Below are 22,575 nucleotides of genomic sequence, written 5' to 3'. Positions count from 1 at the left end.
ATTTTGGGAACAGTATTAAAGTGACACTATCAATAGAAAAAAGACTATCTGTTAAAATATAAAAGGCAGAAATGTTTATGATTGCAAAGAACTGGAAATAATACAACCACCCAACAGGAAGTAAATGGTTGAAAAAAACCCTAGGCTATCAATTTAGTAGAATTCTACACCATTAGAATGAAGAATGACAGAAAAATTTATATCAAACAATATAATTAAAGAACCACAATATATATCCAAGTTATAACCAACTCTCCCTCAAAACATAGATAAACAGATGATTGGACAAATAGAAAAATGGGAGAAAATACAGAATTACTAATTTGCTGTGGATATTTTGCACATAAAGTTCATTTTTAAGTATAAATTGGTGTAAAGGTACACATTATTGGTTTCATAGTTGTTTAAAGTTAAATACATATTATATATAATTGTTAAGTAATCCAGAAGAAAAATTCCAAGTCCAGTGGTAACTGGATCCCAACCTTAGTTCACAAATCATTAGCATTTTTGACTGTTACAGCACATTGCTGACTTATATTGGGCTGTAGTCCTCTTTAGACAACATCTTTTCTAATCATACCTTTCCATCTCTTGCACAGGTGAGGTTGAATTTTTGTGAGAAAGATTTTATTTATTCCTCTTAAATTTTATCTTATTAAATTTAGCCTGATGCTTTTTCTATATCAAGATTTTTTTGGAACCTGACTCTGGAAGCCTGAATCTCATTCCCTGCTCATACAACAAAAGTCCAGCTATAGTTAAAAGGATACTGTGTAAGTACCTGATTAGAAGCCACACCATACTTATATTATGGCAAAATGTATAGTTGATCCTTAATGGGCTAGCTTCACCTTTCAAGTCATAAATTGAAAGCTCCAAGATAAAAGTCCAAATAGAAAGATGTAGATATTTGATCTAAGCTCCATTTATATGTATAGAAGCACCAGTTACATTTAAAGTGTATATGTCTATTTATATGCTTCTGTGTATGTATGTATTTCTACTCAGAGGTCTGCCTAAGCTACCCAATATGATTCAGGAAAAAAAAAAGGTATCTTTTGTAGATAAATGATAGGAGAAAAATATACAGATAGAAAACTAATTCTATTTCTCCCCCCCAAAAAAGCCGGGTGCTATTGCTTCTGGTTTTTATATACCCTTAAAGTGCCATTCTGGTTGAGGGGGCAGAATTGTTGATAAATTCTCCATACTTGGTTCAGAAGTGATGACAGCTAATATGTTTTAATAACATATGCCTTTAGGGTCTGCAGTTCAGTCAGTCTCATGTTGCCATTTCCCCCCATGACTTTGGACAACTAACAACACCTCTCTGAACTTCAGGTTCCCCATCTCTAAAATGGGGTTAGAGTATTTGGCTTCTGAGCACTTTTCATATTCTATATCTATGATCCTATATACTCTCCTCCAGCTCTAAAACTTTAATCTTATGATCAACATCTATTCAAAGATAAGAGCACTGGATGCCTACATCTAAGGAAAATGATGACCAATAAAAATGACATAATCAGAATCAATAATACCTTATTTTTCTTTAATTCCATTTCAAGTTTGCTTTTCTCTTGACTCTCTGTTTTCATTAACTGTCCATGAAAAATAGAAGAAATTGATCATTTTAAAAACTACTGACAAGCTACTAGAAGCAATCTACACATCAAATTAATCCTATACTGCAAAAACAGTATATCCTCTCAGAAAGAGTCCAAGATGGAAATTTCTGAGGCAGAGCAGGCTTCACAAACCAACCCAGAAATTAGGGACAGATATCTGTGCATCGGATTCCACAGATTTCTTTCCAACTTCTCTGACTTTTGTACCATGCCTCAGGAAGTTCATAATTGGGAAAACCACCGATTCTTACAAGAGTTCATCAGCTTTGGTACTCCACCTTATCACTAAACTTTGTCCCTCTGGTTGGAGGGTGGAACAATGGGCTCTAAAACCTCCTTCTAAGAGGAAGTTCAGTTCAGGTATATCTTCATTTTTCACCTGGCTACACTCCTGCTCGGGGACTTCTTCACCTTTCCCCTCCACTTGGTACTTTCCTTCTCTACCTCATCTCTCCTGGCTTGTCAGTCATTTCTGTGTTTTCTTTCCCTGTAAGATTGTAAATTCCTAAAGAGGAGGGTCTATCTTTTTTTCATTTGTATACTCAGAGCTTTGCACAGTGCCAGGCACACAGTAGGTGCTTAATAAATGTTTATTAACTGCTGATGACTAACTTGGAAGATTCTGGAAGTTCTTCCTTAATCCCTACTTGCCTACCTACTTTAGGAGAAATCGATTTTTTAAACCAATTGCCTTAACTAACATATCATATGAACAATTGTTAATGTTTAATTAGTAGAATTAATTAATTATATTATTAAATTTGATCAACATCTTAATTACTAAAATTGATTATTTTTGCATATAAGTCAATGAATTTATCAATCAATATTCATATGTCTAGTCATATGCTAAGTACTGGGAACACAAATACAATAAACAAAACATATATAGATATCTACATATCTTTCTCAAATTCAAATTTCTTCAACTTTATTAAAAACTACATTTAGTATAACAAACCATTCAGCCAAAGTATCTTCAGTAACTTTTGCTCTTCTGATGTAATTTAAAAACAAAAATGTCACTACTAAAAGGCATAATTCTGCTTCTACCTCCTTGTGTAGGTTCTCTCTTCCCTTCAATAGGGATTTTCTCTCTTTTAGTGCTACTTCCAGTTCTCCTCGCAATCTAACAATAGTACACTCTTGTAACTCTTTTTGTGTTGTTCTTCTCTCTTCTGCTTCCTTTGCTTTTTGTTTACATTTGCTGTGTTCAAGGTGTAAGGCATCACTACAGGGGTATAACAAGTCAACATGGGTAAAGCTAGTAAGATTTCTGCTTAGAAATGATAAGTACAAGATATCTTAGAACATGTTCACTCCCTAAGGACAGTAACAAAAATATTACAATGACATTTGGTTTCATCTTGTCTTGTTATTTGTTAGAAAGAAGTAAGGTTGAGCAGAGCAATGTTTGTCAAGAAAAAAAGAAAGCAAAAAATGGTTGAAACTAACTCACAGACGTTTCTGAAGTTGGGTTCTTTCATTCTGACTATTTTGTAGTTCTTTCGCAATACTTATCCTGGCAGCATCTAACATTAAATCTTGTTCCTGTAATTTCTGAATCACTTGTTCCTGCTCTGCCTGGGGAGAAAGAGTTCAACATGACATAACTTAGGTAATAAAAAAAGGAATACTTGAGAGGAAGTACATTAAAGTATTTTGAAAACCTTGAACTTATAAAAATAAGCTGGTCGAAAATTGAAAATAAGTAGAATCTTGTTTTAAGGAATACCATTTTAAACTCACAGCTTAATCCCCAGCTACTTCTATATTCCTACCACCTAGAATTCTTCTTAACTTAACATATGCCTTTTCTCACATTATAGATCAATATCAATATCCATTACCAATATCACATTTTGAAAAGCATTATTACTTCAGTAAATGACATCTCATATGATGGTCATATATAGTTACAACAGAAAAGGGCAACAATATTTATTATCAGGCCCCTTTAACTCAAAACTGACATGTAAAAGATCTCTAACCTTCAATTTGTTATTGCAAATAAATTCAAAAGTATTTGCTTTATGTATTAGGAGGTAACATGGTAGAAAGTGGATACAAAATCAGCTTTGAGTTCAGGAAGAGTGGAGTCAGTCAAGCCTATGACATGCATTGGCCGGGTAATTGGATAAGTCACTTCACCTCTTAAAGTTGTAGGTTAGAGGTATCAAACATGCAGAATCAGCAGGCTGCCAGTGATCCATTATAGTACCCAGTGCTATCCAAATCAAAATAAAATGTAATTGGGAAATATTTAACAAAATTAATGAAAATGCATTAAAACAAAGACAACTTCAATATGTTGTTTTCTAAGTCAATATGTGGCCTTCAGATCCTTTTGTATAGTTTGGTGTATATAGTGCTGCTTTTACTTGAATTGATACCATTGCTCTGGATAACTAAGGAGGTGCCAACCTGCTTTGTTAGAAGGAGTTCACTTGGGAGTTTCTTATACCAATAAAATAATAGCCTAATCTCTATTTTTTATCCTTGCTTTATAGAAATACATTTAAAAAGCAATCAATAATATTGCTCCCCAAAAGAAATGTCCTGATTTTCAAAACGATATAAGATAATACAGCTAGATAGATTTAGGATAGGTTGAATGACTCAGCTCAAAGAATCTTGTTAATAGTTCAATTACAGTTTGGCAGGAGGCCTCCAGGAGAATGTGCATCAAGGATTTATATTGTTGAATCTATCCTATATTGCTGAACACAGGTGGCAAGCTTATCAAATTTTCATATAAGCTGGAACAATTAGACAACATATGAAAGGCTAATCTTGAGATCTAAACAGATTTTTGAGATGCTAGAGCACTGGACTGTATTTGAATAAATGAAATTCCATAGAAATAAATTAAAAATTTGATAGAGATTAAAAATATCAATGTCACAAGTACAATATGGGGGTAGGGCATGGTTAGAAAACAGTTTATCTGAAAAAGATCTGAGAGTTTTGGACAACTACAAGCTTATAACACAGCAATATGAGGTAGCAGTCAAAAAAGCTAAGATCTTGGGATGCAAATAAAAATTTAAGATAATTTCACTTTACTCTGCTCCTGGTTAGATTATCTTCGGATCATTGTATTTATAAAGGACATTGATGAGATTGATGCCAGGATTGGGAAGAGCCTTAAGTCCATGCTATATATGGATTAATTTAAAGAGCTAGTGATGTTTAGCCTGAAGAAGAATCACTGGGCAAATAATTGCTGTTTTCAAGTATTTGAAGAGTTATAATATAGAAAGGGATTAGATTTATTTTATTTGGTTCCAGGGGACAGAAATAAAAGCAATATTTAGAAGGGGCAGAGGCAAATTGAGACCTGATATCAGCAAAAACTTCCTAAACAATTAGAACTATAACAAAGTAGAAGTGGTTCCTTTTTCATTAGAGATCTCTGAATAGAGTCTAAAAGATTACTTATTAGGAACATTATAGTAAGAATTCCTTACTAGTTTGAAGATGATATGATCAATTGAGTCCCTTTCAACCCTAAAAATCTGATTCAGTGAGATATTCTTTTATACACTACCCATTTTTGTTTCTAAATTTCTGAAGTGGGTAATTTCTTAAATACTTTATTAATTTAATTTATTCTCTCATATACAATATTTAGATGGTCTACTTAAGTACTTATATAGATCTATGATTTTACCAATGAAAGCCCTGTCTCCAATAATGCAGATCATATCTCACTATATCTCCCCATCTTGTGGAACTTATATACAGGTAGTGTCCTCTCTAGATAATCTATCCAACTTGCTTGGGGTCTGTCTCTAAATCTCTTGATATTATGTGAATATAAATTGTGCATAAAAACTATATAGCTAATTAGGGTATCCTTTCTTTTTCTCTTCTTTTTTTTAAACTCTTACCTTCTGTCTTAGAACCAATACTATGTATTGGTTGTAAGGCAAAAAAGTGGTAAGGGATAGGCAATGAGGGGTTAAATGACTTGCCCAGGGACACACAGCTAGAAAGTGTCTGAGGCCAGATTTGAACCTAGGATCTCCCATCTCTAAGTCTAGCTAATTCACTAAGCTACCCAGGTGCCCTGACGGTATTCTTTCTTTATCCATGATTGACCCACTATCTTTTTCAGTAAAAACTTTCTAATGCATCCTTTATGTCTCTTTTTCTGTGTAAGTCCTTGTTGGTAATATGCTGAAGCCTACTCAGACTTGACATGTACGTACCCATTGCCCTTTGTGTGATGAACAATTTTAATTTTTCAGAGGCGATGATGTTCCATGACTTACACTAAGAACATGATAATAAAAATGGGCTTCTGTTTCAAGAAGCAGGAGATCATAAAAAGTACCAGACAATTTCCAAATTGTAACCCACACTATCTTCCTCTTATTCCATTATGGGACTAGTTCATTTTTCATCTTCAGTAGTTGTCCAAGATATATTTAATGACAGATCAGCTAGTATGGACAATAGACTTTTTAGTCCTCTTAATTTTTTCTAAGTGTTAAGTCAAATTCTTTTATAATAGATTTCATTCAGAAGAAAGCAATGTTCTGGTGTTTGGTGAAATCTGTACAGTGTGACTGACTTATATAATAAGAACATCTGGAGGACCTTATCATCTATAGAACTTCCTCCTTCCATTTAGATATTATATATACATATTCAAGTGTGTATGTATATACATATATATAGACATGGATATACATATACACATACACATGTTTGTCTCACTATGTATCTATTGTGTTCAAGGTGTTCTCAGTGACTAAAAGAGTTCCTCTCCTCTAGGAATCTACAAACTTGTAGGAGAAGTAAGCTAAACAAGAGTAAATTTAAGTGCTTAGATGAAAATAATGCATATCAACTAGATAATAGTCTAGACAATAAGTTTATCACCTGGACACTAATTTCAGCGGCAAGATCATTTTAGGCATGGTGATCAGAAAATATTGAATAAAAAAGTGACATCTGAGGTGTTCCTTAATGGATCAAGAGAACTGAGAGCTTGTGATTGGATTTTCTGGAAAGAGATGGTCCATTTGGAGGGAATGACAGAAGCAAAGATGTATTGATGGGAAAGGACAAAGTATAATGAAAGGAATTATGTAATCATGAGGTATATTTTTGAGCAATCCTTAAGTAAAAGGAAAATTCTAAGAAAATATAGTTTTATAAAGGACAAGAAGTATAAGCTCTGGTGAAACCACTACCAAGAAAATGAAATATTATAATTAATTTATTTGAGATTTATTTTTATATTCTTTGCTTTATTATATATTCAACCTGTTCAAATATCTCAGTCCTTGAGACACTATGATTGTGTGCTAATTGTATTAGATAAGTAGTTTAATATTAACTTAATACCTTTAAAATAGCTTGATGATCTGAAACAAGTTTGACATTCTCCAAAGTAACAGTCTGAAGCTTGTTATTCAACTCTGAACACTGTTTATTCAATTGGTCATTTAACATCTAAGAAAAAAAGATACATATTTAGAATTTGATAGGACTATTGTATACCTAACAATTCATTGTCCTTAGACAACTGAAAAGTTTAATTTTTTTACCTAATAGTTGGTTCTAAACTTTTGCAAAATATGTTAAAATGTTTTTTGAAAAGACCCTGAGTGGCTCCACATTTAAATTAGGAATGTCCATTATTCAATGGACCAACAATGAAGTTTTCAGCACTGATTAACACTTAGTCTTCCTTGTTTTAAAGAAATAAAAAAAAATCCACAATACTTAAAAAAACAATGATAATATCACACATCAGAATGATTCCTTGTGGATGAACTTCTATGAATATATTGTTTCATAAATAAGAGAGAATATAAATTAATAGGCTTGTACCTAAAGGCACTAGAAAATGAATAAAGAAAATAATTCTATGGAAATTTTAAAAACAAAATAGAAAAATTATAAAGGCAAGTTTCGATATAAAAAGAACAGAAAGTTAAAGGATAATTTATTCAGTAAGATCAAGTTAGTTTTAAGAAGTAAATATGAAGACAAACCATTAGCAAATTTAACAATAAAAAAGGAAAGAGAAAATGGAAATCCTTACAAATAAAAAAGAACAAACTCCATAAAATCAATTGGGTAATTCAGCACAGTATATTATAATAAATTAGAAAATTTAAAGGGAACAGATGATTAGCTTCAAATATACAAATGTCCAAATATATAAATGAACAAAGCTGATACAATAATAATTTAGAAATTTTAGAGAAAAAATAAAACCTATCAAAAAGAACTTTAAATATGCACATGATTTTGTAATCTCAATGATTCAGAAATTCTCTCCAATAATGCAGACTACAGAATAGTATACTTGTCAGATCTTTGGTAAAGGAAAGATTTTAAGACCAAGCAGCAAGAGTTAGAAAAAGTTACAAAATGTAAAATAAATAATTTTGATTATGTTTTGTACAAACAAAACCAATACAACCAAAAATTAGAAGGGAAACAACAAATTGGAAAAAAATATTTATAACAAAAATCTTGGACAAAGGTCTAATTACTCAAATTTATAAGGACCTAAATCAATTGTACCAAAAAAATCAAGCCATTCCCCAACTGATAAATGAGCAAGGGACATGAATAGGCAATTTTCAGATAAAGAAATCAAAACTATTAATAAGCACATGAAAAAGTGTTCTAAATATCTTATAGAGAGATGCAAATCAAAACAACTCTGAGGTACCACCTTACACCTAGAAGATTAGCCAAGGAAAGAAAGAAATGTTGGAGGGATGTGGCAAAATTGGGACATTAATACATTGCTGGTGGAGTTGTGAATTGATCCAACTATTCTGGATAGCAATTTGGAACTCTGCCCAAAGGATGCTGAAAGACTGTCTGCCCTTTGATCTAGCCATAACACTGCTGGATTTGTACTCCAAAGAGATAATAGGGAAAAAGACTTGTACCAAAATATTCATAGCTGTGCTCTTTATGATGGCAAAAAATTGAAAAAAGAGGGGATGCCCTCCAAATGGGGAATGGCTGAACAAATTGTGGTATATGTTGGTGATGGAATTCTATTGTGCTCAAAGGAATAATAAACTGGAGGAATTCCATGCGAGCTGGAACGACCTCCAGGAACTGATGCAGAGTGAAAGGAGCAGAACCTGGAAAACATTATATACAGAGACTGATACACTGTGGTACAATTGAATGTAATGGCTTTCTCTACTAGCAGCAATGCAATGATCCAGGACAATTCTGAGAGACTTATGAGAAAGAACACTAGCCATATTCAGAGGAAGAACTGTGGGAATAGAAACACAGAAGAAAAAAAAAACTGCTTGATCACATGGGTTGATGGGGATATGACTGGGGATATAGACGCTAAAAGATCACTCTAGTGCAATTATCAATATGAAAATAAGTCTTGATCAATGACACATGTAAAACCCAGTGGAATTTCGCATCAGCTATAGGAGGAGGGTTTTGGGAGGGGAGGGAAAAAACATGAATCTTGTAACCATGGAAAAATATTCTAAATTAATTAAATAAAATTTAAAAAATTAATGCAGACTGTAATCAATTCATGCTTGCCAATCCTATGGGGCTTTTAAAAAAAATTCTTCCCAAAAATTCAACACAGATGATCCAAACAACATATTGGAAGCCCTCCTCACTTTTCCTGATATCATCTAGCCACCAGGTGAGTACTCTGGCTAGCTCCTTATTGTCTCAACCTATTTTATCATATAGTTCTTTGATAATGTTCTTTACTCCTGTTCTTCTGAGTTCCTTGAGATTATATGATACAGCCTGTGCATCTCCACAAGGTACCTCTCTATAACCATCTATATTATGCACTTTTTTAGAGGAAGTATTGTTTCAAGTTTCACAGCAATACCAGTATTATATAATCATTGGAAATATGGACCTTTGCTTTCATTAGAAGCTTGAGATCAGTAAAAGAATACTAAGATTCCCCAAACATTATCCAAACCACTCTCCTGCTCCAGTTCCATTCTGAACTCAACTCACTGTTCATCTTTACTTTATGAATCAGATACATATAATGTTAGACCAGTTCTATAGGCTGTCCATTAAAATGCGTGCAATATTCTTCTATTTGGTCTTCCTGAGCGGATGAATAGACTGTCTGAACCCATTGGAGTAACTGTAGATCACTACAAGCAAGCTTTGCAGTGTTCTGGAGCTTGATGCTATTAGCATAATGTCATCTAAAAATAGGAGAATCTAGACGACCTCACTATCCATAGGAAATCAAAGAATATCCCTCTTCAAACTCAATTCTGCAGTAGTTTTCTTCAATACTTGTCATAAGCATGTCTTTTTTGTTTTATACCTTCTATGATATTTATCACTTATAATGTTTATACTTTTTATAGGGTTATTTACACTACTGTACTATTAATTTATATTTTTTATAGTTATTTGTACTATTACATCTAATTCTGGATGATCTTCATGAATAGATGGGATATACTCTATTGTAAAAGAAAAACCTGATGGCGGTGCTTTGTTCTGCCATAACAAATGGTTTCTACTTAAATTTCCAGTTATGATGTTAGAGGCTGTCCCATTTATACATAATTGTTTGGAATCCTGTATGCAAAAATGTAAGATAAATAACAAAATTAAAGCTACATGCTTACTCTTTCTTATTTAAGCAACATCATCTCTCTTGTCCATATCCTGAATATTAACTATACCACAGTAAATAGTACTCAAATAAATAGAAAAAGGTCCATGATATGTCTGTATTCCTCTGGTTGCTGTGGGTGATACAAGAGGAAAAAAATAAACAGCTCTTTTCAACAGTCTGATTGAATGAATAATACATATGCATATGAAACTTAAATTCTGAAGAAATAATAGGTGAAAAGTGATTGGGAGTAGTGAAAATTCTAAAAGTCCTTATGGAATTGGATTTTGGGGAAATTCTAACTTTGTATAATCAGTATGAATGGAATTTAATTTAAACTAACCAGGATTAAATTATTTCCAATCTTTGGGCTCTCTAACTGAAATAAAGCTAATCAACGATTCAAGGAAAACTACCATTTCTACTTTTGTGAGATCAACTAAGTAACTTAATGTTTTTGAACTTCAGTTTCTTCAACTATAAAAGAGGGTGGGGGGGCCAGAGTAGATGAAATTTAGGGCCCTTTCCCACTCTAAATCTATCATGCTATGAGTCTATGAAAGGGAAAAATGAGCAAGAGTATTTCAAGAAAAGTCATTCTAATTACCTGGACTTGTTTTGCCATTTCCTGAAGCGATGCTATCTTGGACTTTAAATGTGTATTCTCTTTATGCTCTTGACTAAAAGACAGCTGCACTGTCTAGAAGAAAAATAGCAAATAATTTTTTTTTAGAAATACAAAGAGTCTATTAAAGTTCACCTGCTCATATTCACAGTCCACATTTCAGGTACTGCTCCAATTGTTATAAAACAATCTGTTAACCCTCTCTCAGGACTAACTGGATCCTTTACTCCAGAAGAGAACTGTCCCACAGAGGACAGAGCTGACCTAATTAAGGCTAGGCAAATTCTAGGCAAAGGGTATATACCAATATAATTTTGCAATACAATATTTACTGTGTTTCATTGCAAAGTTTTGATTTATTAAATATTGTGAAATTTGGTAGAAAATGGAAATATGCTTCTTTTTAAAATTAGTATATGTAAATAAATATGTAAATAAATATGTTGTTAACTTGACTACAGTCTTGGCTGCACTTTGATCACTTATAAACATTTAGCATGCTAATTTCTAAAATATTAATTAGTAGGTTCAGCTGTTATGATTAAAAATAACTTGAGAATGATTTTGGGGTAAGAATATGTTTATTGATTACATCAGGATTATTGGTTAGGCCAGCATCATAACTGATAAATTATATAGGTCTCCATGGTTCTCTCAGTTGGATGATCTGAGTTGTCAGGCAGCCCAATAAATAGATTTTTAGGAGCTTATTATTCAACCCCTGCCTTGAATATCCCAAGACGTCTTTAATTGGTGATGGTTAATTAAGAGGAAGTCCAGCAACCTATCCACTGCTCCTCATCCACACCAATGACCAGATCATGTAGGTTGAGAAAAAAAACAACAAAAAAACAACTCTTGCTCTTTCATTCATTAATCAAATTCTGTTAAAAAGAAGACATTCTTTGGGATTCCCAAGGTCAAAGGAAAATGCAAAAAAGTAACAGACTTGATGGTATCTCTGATCCAGACCCCAGACATAGGAATACACAGTAATTCTTCTTGACATATAGGATCCTATTAATATAGTATGTGAAAAGTAAGTTCTCACATAGCAGAACTGAAAGACTAAAAAGAAATCAAAATTACTCAGTGAAGGAATAAAATTTGTTTTATAATGATTTTCAACTTGCCTTTCCATCTTCAAGTAACTGGGAAATTATGTCATCTTTGGATCCTAGAACAAAAAATTCATATAATTTTCAGTGGTAAATTTGAATTATTTTTCATCTAAAAATTCCTTTTTCAAAATTCTTTTGAAATAATAATATGTCAGATATTTGTAGTCACATTATTACTGGTTGGAAATGAAGCAGAAAGCTACCAGTTGGTACATAATGTATATCAAGGGGAGCTTGCTCTACAAGTCAGGTTTTTAAATTATCAATTAAATGGACTAGGAAAATTTTCAAATTTTCAAAACATTCTCTAAGGGACAACAATTTGGCTAAACCTTGGAAGTAAAATTTTATGTTATTTTTGATTCCTGTGGTATAAGATAATAATAATGGTATAAGATAATAATTTAAAAGCTCTATCATATTTCCTGAAGCTAGCTTTCTATTACATTACATTGTCTCTCTTTGATATCATCTTTTTCTGAGAGGTTTGACAGTTTTTGTGAGAAAAAAATCCATGAATACTTTTAGTTTCATTCCATTAAGATGATATTCTAAAAATCAAGACTCATTTAATCCATTTCACTGATTCTAAAGGAAACACTTTGAAAAAGCTAGAACAGATTTTTCTTTAACACAGGTATTGAAACAGTAGGTTCAAGAATCAAAATGATACTCTCCTTAACAATACTAAATCTTAATCCTAAATAAATTAAATTAGAATGTGTGAGGATTCTGTCAGATGGGGGGGCCAAAGCTTAACCTTTAAGGAATATGGAAGAAATAGGCTGCTAAATAAATAACAGTATAAATAAGACTGAAAGGGAATTATTTAGCTTACTTAAAAAAATTTAGAAAAAATTTTTGATTTGCTCATTAGATCAAACAACCAAAAGCAATCCTTTGTTATCTAAATTGAAAATTGCTACATATACATGGGATGATTGAATTTTACAGTTACAAAGGATATTACTAATCATTCAGTTCAACTTTTTATGGTATAGATAAACTGAAGTTCAGGAGGATTGACATCTTCAAGGTCATATAAGTAATCAGTGGAATAAAGAAAAATAGAGTTCTTTCCAAAGAGAGAATAGAATAATTGCTTTTAAAAGTCATAGATTCATATACTGGCTCTACCAACTGCTAAGTTATACTTTATCCTAGAACTGTGTTGGCAAACCCATGACATTGGTGCCTCTTCATGCAGGAGGGGGGCTGCTCCCCTCCCCATCTCCACACACAGCTTAAGATATTTCTCACATGCCCCACCCCTCTGCTCAGTAACCCAATGGGAATACTTCCTCCCATCCCTGTCTGGGTTAATGCAGGGGACTCACAGGCAGTGTGAGGGGGAAGTTTGGGCACACAATCTCTAAAAGGTTCTCTACTACTGTCCTACAAGTAACCACAATACTAGGCACTATAGTACTAGACATAGAGGTGGCAATTGGTAACTACTTGTTGACTGCACAGTGTTCTTAGAGGTGAGGCAGTGTCTTGTAATGTATATATGCCCTAGGATATAGCCATATTTTCTGCCATAACTAACATGAAAGGTAGATGACAGTGGAGGATGAAAAAGGATGAAGAATACTGAGGAAAAGGATTTCAGGTCCATGGAAAAACTGGGTAATAATAATGGCCTCTTTGAGAATTTAGAATCCCTTGTAATCATAAAAGAAGTTAGTGATTTAACTACTTCAACCCAAAGACTATAACAGTTAAATTTTAGGGGAAGCTGAGGCAGGAAGAAATTAGTTTCTCTCTGCAAGGAGTATTATATTTTTATGAGGTTTATTAAAGGTTAAGGATTAAAGGAAATACAGAATAAGAAAGCATGTGCTTAGGCCAGAGAGGCCTAGACAGGATAACCTCACATCTTGGAAGAGACGCGTCTGCTCTAAAACGGAAGTCCAAAAGAGGCCGAGCCTATTCACAACTAGGTTTAAATACCCCATCTTGCTCTCAGCCCAGGTGAAAATTCAGTGAGATTACAAAGCATTCTGGAGAAGTAGAGCAAGGGCTTCTGAGGATTGAAGTCATGGATTCAACTCTATTTTTTACATTTTTCCGTGTGATCATTTTTGGAAAAAATTAATTTTTTTCCCCAAAAGGATCATGAAAACAATCAACTTAAAGATTACAATAATGTGAGGCTAAGAGGGGGAAAAAAAACAAAACCAATAATTGCTGGTTGCATTGACAAAAAGTCAGTTAGGGGGCAGTCCCCTTTGGCTTGAAAGTATACATACAAATAAATGTTCAATCAACCACACCCAAAGTTCATTTTTGTGCACTTGTGGTCTGGAGGCTTCTTCATGGTATCTTCAACAGTTCAGTTTCTGGATTCAGAGAGGTAGCATCTTTCTTTACCTAAAATTCTTCTCAAAAAACAATTTAAACTTTGCAATTTAAATAATATTATTTTTACATTTCCCCATGTTGTGGGTGATTGAAAAATATAGGATCACTTAGGGATGCATGGCTGAGGTATGAGGTATATGAACCAATTGGTAAGAGAAATTAAAAAGAAATCAGAAAAATCCAAATAAAAAAAGAAAATACTGGATGAAAATATAGACTATCAAAGTCTTATGTGTAAACATTCCAAGTAAAAAGAAAACTAAATCTATAACAGGTCCTTGAATTAGGGCCCAATTAAATGATCTAAGAAATGATGCATTTACCCAGTCAGTAGCCAGGACTACAGAAAGTTAACACATTATGAAAGACAGAAAAAGGGACCAGATTATAGGAGCCAAGGTTTTGGGGATACTCGTCTGTGAGTATTTTCAGAGTGAGTGTGGACACAAGGAAATCCTATGTCTAGCAATGATAAACGCAGTAACCTCGAGTCTTCACACTAGGTTCAAGACCTTTGTATTGGCCTAGAAGTGCATCAATCCATCCTGGATTGGGTTTTCTTTGGCCCTGTGCAATGGTTCTTTTGTGTATATCTTGTCCTGGAATCAGACAGAATCATTAAGCAAAGTCCCATAATTTCTTTTAAATAATTAGTAGCATCATTTTTATAGTCACAAGCTTTTGGGGTATGCATTAGCAAATGTATTTTAAACTTATATTACTGAAAAGTCAAAAAGTTAAAGAAAATCTTAATGCTGGTGACATGTGCTTCAAATATAAAAAAGAGAAAAAATAAAAAAAACTGAAAAAAGTATATTGCACATGAAAGAAAAATATAATAATAAAAGAGCTTTTAAAGACCCTAATACTCAAAATTTTATATACCGATTTTTGATATTTTGATACTAATTTTGAATTCTTCTTTAATATAAATATATGTATATATAAAGGGTTTATATTTTTCCCTTAATTTTTTCCTTTTCCTTTTGTTTTTTTCTCTTTCTTTTGTTTTCATTTTTGTTTTTGTTTTCCATTTGAATTAACTCACATACCCCCACAACTAAACCTTGCATCCTCAGCTGGAGTCAGTGTTTTTTTCAACATTTTCTTCAGGGGGGATTGTATTTTCATAAAATCCAAGATTTAAATTTTGTTCAAGATAGATCTTCAGAGAAGAAGCTTGCTAACTGACTGAATCCAGAGAATGAACTGTTTGCAGAAAGATATCTAAACCCCTTCACTACAGAAAGATCCAGAATGAACCTTGGGGTGCGGTTGATTGAATTTATTTTGAATGTACACTCTTCTATCGAAGGGGACTGCCCCCTAATTGGCTTTTGTCCATGTGCCCAGCAAAACATTGGTTTTGCTGTCTCTCTCTCTGTCTCTATCTCTATTTTTCCCTTATCTCTAACTACTGTAATTTCATAGCTGGTATGTTTACAAGACCCATTGGAGAGACTAGTCTTCCTCGGGCCTCAGGGGGTATTGTGAATTTCAAAACTACTCCACCCTGTTCAGACCATTCTTAGGAGGATGGGATTTAGCTATTTCCTGATCAATGACAATGGAGATACTTGGAGTAACAGAATCAGGTCTTGGAAACTGCAATCTCCACCCTACTCAGGTAGAGATTAGGAAGGGCTGCAGAAAAACTCAAGATTTAATTATTTGAGAATATGGCCCTCAACAGATATGTGCAAAAAAGGACTGCCCACCTGGGCTGTCCTAAGCCAAGCTTGGGCCACCATTGGCACTTGTGAGGCACAGGAAGTGAGGTAGGGAACAGCCTCTGGAATTCACTCACTTCCTGTGGACAGGGTTAGACGGGAGTTGGTGCTAGGAACTCGAGCAGAGAGGAGGCCCACAGACAGCTTTCCTTCAGATCGGTCATGTGAGTCAAGGACTGATTCTCCCTTGGCCCTTGGACCTAAACTCCCTCTGGCTCTACCAGAAGATTGAGTTAACCTTTTCCCCTTCCTCCTCTCTCCTTCTCTCCCTCTCCCTTTTCTTACTCCCATTGTGATTAAACCACCATAAACTCCATTCTGACTTGAGTGTTTCATTTTAGAAATTTCATAAATAAATTCCTTGGCGACCATAAATTAATATCATAACAAACTTTAAAGGTGATATTTTTCATCATTACAAGACTAAGGTCTTAGAAAGATCTTATCAATTCAAGCTTTGGCCAAGACACCTTGGAGAACAAGGGAGTTTGATTTCAAAAGTTTCTTTTCATACTTAGCTCAGTCTTCAGCTTTGCACAGTCAGCCTGCAGTTGTTTTGTTCGTTGCTGTTCCTGATGTAGTTGTTCTTGAGTGGTCTCTATATTTTTTCTCAAGATTAAGCAATCTTGTTGTAGAACTTTTACCTGAGATGAAAAAATCTCATTTTTATGAACTAAAAAAATATTTAAACTACTGCAGGCAAACTTCCATTCTAATGTCTTTTACAAACACTCTAGTCCCGACTTTATAACCAGCATTAAGACCTTGGGCCAGCTGTTTTGACCTCTTTAGATCTTTATGACTTCATTTTTAAAATGAGGATGATACACAAAATGATCTGTTGGGTCTTTTCCACCTTCTAAATTCTGTGAAATAAAATTAAGTTAATGTGCATAAATGAAATAGGCAAATACATGAATAAAGTCCAATGTCTAAAAGAGTGAAGAGACATTAGTTAGGTAACACAGGTTTTCCCTGTTCCAGCACTTGCTTCAAATACTTATATGACCCTGGGCAAGTCTTGTTCCTCTTCTGGACCTCAATTCCCTCATTTGTAAAATGAAAAGGTCCCTTCTTGTTCTAAAAGTATGGTTTAAGGATGCATGATCAGAATACTGAATTAAAATTCTTTTTCTAATTCTATAATAAGAAAGCTAACATTAATATAGTACTTTAAAGTATACAAAGTACATTTCATATATTACCTCATTTTATCTTTACAATAATCCTCTGAATTAAGTGCTATTATTTTCCTCATTTTAAAGCTGAGGATATTGAAGCTCAGAAAGGTTAAATGATGTTAGAGTCTAACACAGATCCTACATTTTTGTAAAAGATTTTGAAGGGTAGGAAAGATAGGTAGTTGGACATAAACTAAAATGCTAAAAGGGAAGTCAGCCCACCAGGAAGGTAGGTGTTTAAGAATGAAAATCCAAAGACAAAGAGACTAACTTCTCATCACACAGGAAAATGAGATATGTCTGAAGAGACTAATGTATATGCACAGGGAATTTACCAACCAACTTAGATTTTAAAAAATGTACAGAAAATGGAAGCAAATCCAGGCAAGTGTAGATGAGTGGACATAAGAGTGTGACCTGGTTCTGTAAAAATGCCAGTAATGCTAAAGCTCAGAATGATCTGAGCCAGTGGAAATAAGATGAAGACTACAAAAAGGGTTTTATTTTGATTTTTTTTTTTGGTTTGGCTAAAGTGAGAAAAAAAAGCCTTAAAGAAGGGATATATCTATGCTTGGGATGGAGAGAACATGACAACTAACAATATAAAGAAGGAAGAGTTCCTTCACTCTTATTTTCTTTCTATTTTCTCTGCAAAGGAGAATGACCTTTACAATGGAAAGGGGAAAACATAAATGATCTACAGTAAAGTCATACCTGAGATAAGAAGATTTAATAAGAGAACCCTAGCTGCCCCTAATGAGTTCAAGTCACTTGGCCTAGCTAGATGAACTACATGTGGAAAAAATGGCAGATGCAATTGCAGAGTCTTATCAGTGATATTTAAATTATTACAGAAAGCAAAAAGTACTGTGATATTGAAGAAGGGCAAATGATATTTCAAGTTTTTAAAAAAGAGAAGAGAACAGAGTCTCCAAAGTATAGACCAGTTAGCCTGACTTTGATTCTTGGAAAAATTCTGGAAAATACCCTTAAAGAAAGGGTTAGTGAACACTTGGGAAAGGAAATGGTAGTTGCAGAGATATTGCATAATTTTTTTTTTTTATCAAGAACAGGTTATGCCAGATTAAATTTCATTTTCTATTTTAAAAGGTATATTAAAGAAGAAGAGTGCTATGGATATTGTATATCTACCTTTTAGCAAAGCTTTTGACAAAGCATCTAGTACTGTTCTGGTGAAGACGATGGAGGGATATGGATGAGATGATGATATAATCAAATGATTCACAATAGTTTAGATTGCTAGACTCAAAAGAGTAGTTGTTAATAGTTCAATATCAACTTTGTAGGTCTTCATTGGAATATCCCAGGGATCTGTGCTTGATGTGTAACATTTTAAACTAATGACTTGAATAAAGGCACAGATGGTATAAACATCAGATTTGCAGATCACAAAAAGCTCAGGGGAATTTGAGCTCCTTGAGAGGAAGGATTGTGTTCTTTGTAGCTCTGGTGCTTAGCAAAATGCCAGGTAGGTGGCAAGTGCTTACTAAATGCTTGTAAACTGACTGACAATGGCTAACAAAGTCAGATCCAAAAAAAGATCTTGGCAGGCTAGAGCACTGGATTGATTCTAGTAAGATAAAACTCATCAGAGATAGACATAACTTCATATGTATAAGAAAGATATGGTAGGATGGCAGTTTGTCTGGAAAAAAGACATAGAGATTTCAGTGGACTATAAGGTCAACATAAGTCAGCAGTGAGACACAGTACCCAAAACCATTAAAATAATCTTGGGTTGCGGAAAAAGGAGTATAACTTCCAGGATGAATGAAGTGATAGTACCATTGCATTTTGCCTCATCAGACCTCATCATCAGTACTGTGTTTTGTTCTAGGCATAACAGTTTAAGAAGAATACTGATCAAATAGAGTTTCCAGGGGATGGGAAAGAGCCTTGAGTCCATGATGTATGAACATTAGTTGAAAGAACTGGGGATGTTTAAGTTGAAGATAAAAAAAAATTATGGGAGATATGGTAGCTATGCTCAAGAATTTGAAGGGCTCATATATCAAGGAAGGATTAAGCTTATTCTGTCTGATCCCAGAAGACCAAACCTTTTGTAAAAAGGCAAATTTAGCTTTAGTGTCAGGAAAAACTACCTAGCAATTATAGCAGTTGTGCAAAATTGAAATGATCTCTATCAGGAACTAGTGGGTTGTTCCTCTTAAAAAGTCTTCAAGCAAAGAATGTACAACCACTAATAATGTATGTAATATTCAGGATCTCTTTTGTTAATGAATTGGATTACATGGTTGTTGAGAGTGCCTTTTAACCTTCTAATTCTGTGATTATGCATCTTTTGCCTAGGGTGATATAACTAATAAGGGTCATAGAAGGGATTCCTGAATCTAAATCTACCACTCTATATAACTACTACACAGTGAAGACTATGAAGGATGACCAATTATTAACTGAAAAAAAGATGCTATGATTATAGATATCAGCATGTAAAATGACTGAACTACTTGAATCCTCCCCATAAAGGAACTCAAGATATAATAAATACATTACTTTTCTTGTAGATACTCAAACCAGGAAAGGCCAAAGCCATATTTGTCTGATATTTGTCTAACTGGAATTTTAAATAGCAAATGTAAATATGATTTTATATTTACTTATTGGTAGTCCTCACTTCATGAAACAAATCCATAGAGATTTACATAATTTACATAAAGACCAGAAGAGACATTAGAGATTATTTAAATAAAGAACCTTAAAGGTCTAAAGTGGTTCAGTGACTTGCTCAAAGACATGGGATCATGAAACAGTAAATAGTTAAGGCAGAACTTGAACTCAGTTCTTCTGACTCAAGGATTTGGTGTTTCTTCCATGACACCACATTGTCTCTGTTATGTTTATTATGGCAAAAGAAAAAAACTATAAAGACAACAGAGAAGATTGTTTTCAGAGGCTCACCAAAGAAAACTGAATTACTAAATCTAGGTAAAATTATAAGAGTGCAGTTTCTTCCTGTTTTACTTCATCATAATAATGAACAGAAGAATCCTGATCCTCACCTACCTGTTCTCGCTCCAGCTCAACTGTTGTTTCCATATCCTGCACTTTGCACAGCATAGCTTCTTGGGATTCCTCAAGAGATTCCCGTAGATTTTTCTCCTGAGATAACTGTTCCCTTAGCTACAAGGCAACACAGATGTTAAAACACCAAGACTAACCAAAGACCACACTGACAACAAGAATTGAAATAACTGTCACCAGTTCACCAAACAATGCCACCATCTTGACAAATTCTATGATTCAGAAATTTTGTATCTTCCTAATGGAGTAAACTAGGTCTGCTACTCATTACATGTATGACCCTCAGAAAGTCAATTAAATCTTTGAGCCTCAGTTTCCTCATCTATAAAATGAGAGACTTGGATTAAATGTCTAAAGTTTGAATTCTAATTTCTATGATTTGGAAGATCAGGAATGTAAGCACATGACTTAATTCTGAATTTATCATGCATTCTTTGAATCTTTCCCATGAAGGAACTAAAGATATGATGGACAGATTACTTTCCTTGTAGGAAAGTCCAAAGTCTTATTTATCTATTTGCTGAATTTGAATTTAAAATTGCAATGTAAATATAATTTTATATTATTTACTTATTGATATTCCTCAATTCCTGGGTAGCTATCTTCTTACTTTAGAAATGGTTAATAGAACCAGAATACTTATTCATTAGAGTGAACAAATGTCACTGATAGAATGTGCATTCTGAACTAGAAATGTAATTCTGACTGAATTAAGAAACACGAAAAGAAAATTTACTCTCGTTTTACTATCAAAAGATAATTACAACTACTAATGTATATATTCTGTCACTCAGGTTCATAATTATGAATGGTGTAGACTTTCAATCAGTCCATAGAATTTTAGTTAGTAATACTGGTCGAATATAGTTTAATCTGGTTAAATGTAATTCATAAATTATTTTTGCCTTTTTGGGTTGTTTTCATTTTTCTTAGGATGAAGATATATTCATATTTTTAAAAATGAATTTACCTAATTATGCCCAAGAATTACATTCATCTTGTCTATTTGAAACTGGTAATAAAATGCCTAGAAAATGTTTCAAAAGAGGAAGTTTTATATTAGTTCTATTACTAAGTTATTTCTTTTCAAGGTACTGTTAAGGTTGGTCAATTCATCCAACACTCATTTAACTTAAATATATATTATCAAATTAGGTATAATAGAATCAGAAATGTTAAATGGTATTCTGGATTGCATTTATAGGTCAGGTACCTCTGGAGCTATATAGGTAAGTATGTTTATCTTAGGCTGCTATGCTTTTAATAAGATCTCACTTTCAACGAAGCCGATTGCAGTGCCTTTTTATGGTAGGAATGTGATGTGGGATTCTTTAAATCCACACCTTGACAAAACAAGTTTTAGCAATTCCAACAATATTTCGTATACAAAGCCCTTTACTTGAAACCACTTTGTGAAGTAAGAAGTATAGATATTATCTCTATTTTACAAGTGAGAAAAGTGAAGGTCAGAGTAGTTATTTGCCATGTAGTGAGCATTAGAATCTAGTATAGTGTAAGCTCTTTAAAGGCAGAAATTATTTTTTGTGTTTAGCATAGTATGGGTGCTTCGAAAATGTTTGTTGATATGAACAAGGTCTTAAATCAACAATCTTCTGATTCTATCTTCCATTATACCATAATATATACCATTATGTCATGCCTCTTGGTTTGTTTTTTTTTGTTTTGTTTTCTTTTGTTTTTTAAACCCTTACCTTCCATCTTGGAGTCAATACTGAGTATTGGCTCCAAAGCAGAAGAGTGGTAAGGGCTAGGCAATGAGGGTCAAGTGACTTGCCCAGGGTCACACAACTGGGAAGTGTCTGAAGCCAGATTTGAACCTAGGACCTCCCATCTCTAGACCTGGCTCTCAATCCACTGAGCCACCCAGCTACCCTATCATGTCTCTTCTTAACAAACTCCCCCCATAAACTGTCACTTCTCAGTAGAACAGTTTCAAGCAGTTGCCCCTTCCCCACCTCAGTGCTTCTCAATTTATAAACCACCATAACCTAGGAAGAAATGAAGTTATCTGTGGAAGCCTGATATACATGCTGCTTATTAAAATAGTAACCTTAATTTTACACCCAAACTTATAGTAAAAATTCAATGTAGGAGTCAATCCATGCCTCTCCTAATTTAAACTACATTGGCTTTGTGATAACTGTTTTCCTTGGAGATTTGATACTTTAAAAAATATCCCCTGGTAGTACTGTATCATAATATTAAAGCTATAAGAG

General features: G+C 33.6%; 1 protein-coding gene across 5 annotated transcripts in view; it reads right to left on the bottom strand.

Annotated features, from left to right (window-relative positions):
- Nucleotides 1–22,575, bottom strand: part of CCDC150 (coiled-coil domain containing 150) — a 120,739-nt gene that overhangs the window by 84,769 nt on the left and 13,395 nt on the right. For all 5 annotated transcript variants that reach the window (XM_056794141.1, XM_056794139.1, XM_056794142.1 and 2 more), the window contains exons 6-13: nt 20,321–20,437; nt 16,609–16,738; nt 12,009–12,056; nt 10,862–10,950; nt 6,990–7,097; nt 3,091–3,215; nt 2,685–2,862; nt 1,545–1,604 (exon numbers count right to left, since the gene is read on the bottom strand). In XM_056794141.1, coding sequence (XP_056650119.1) covers nt 1,545–1,604; nt 2,685–2,862; nt 3,091–3,215; nt 6,990–7,097; nt 10,862–10,950; nt 12,009–12,056; nt 16,609–16,738; nt 20,321–20,437 — 855 coding nt within the window. The remainder of the gene's footprint in view (nt 1–1,544; nt 1,605–2,684; nt 2,863–3,090; nt 3,216–6,989; nt 7,098–10,861; nt 10,951–12,008; nt 12,057–16,608; nt 16,739–20,320; nt 20,438–22,575) is intronic.

This window comes from Monodelphis domestica, chromosome 4, assembly GCF_027887165.1.
Source record: "Monodelphis domestica isolate mMonDom1 chromosome 4, mMonDom1.pri, whole genome shotgun sequence".
NCBI classification, from domain to species: domain Eukaryota; kingdom Metazoa; phylum Chordata; class Mammalia; order Didelphimorphia; family Didelphidae; genus Monodelphis; species Monodelphis domestica.
This window is presented reverse-complemented; position numbering and strand designations above follow the sequence as displayed.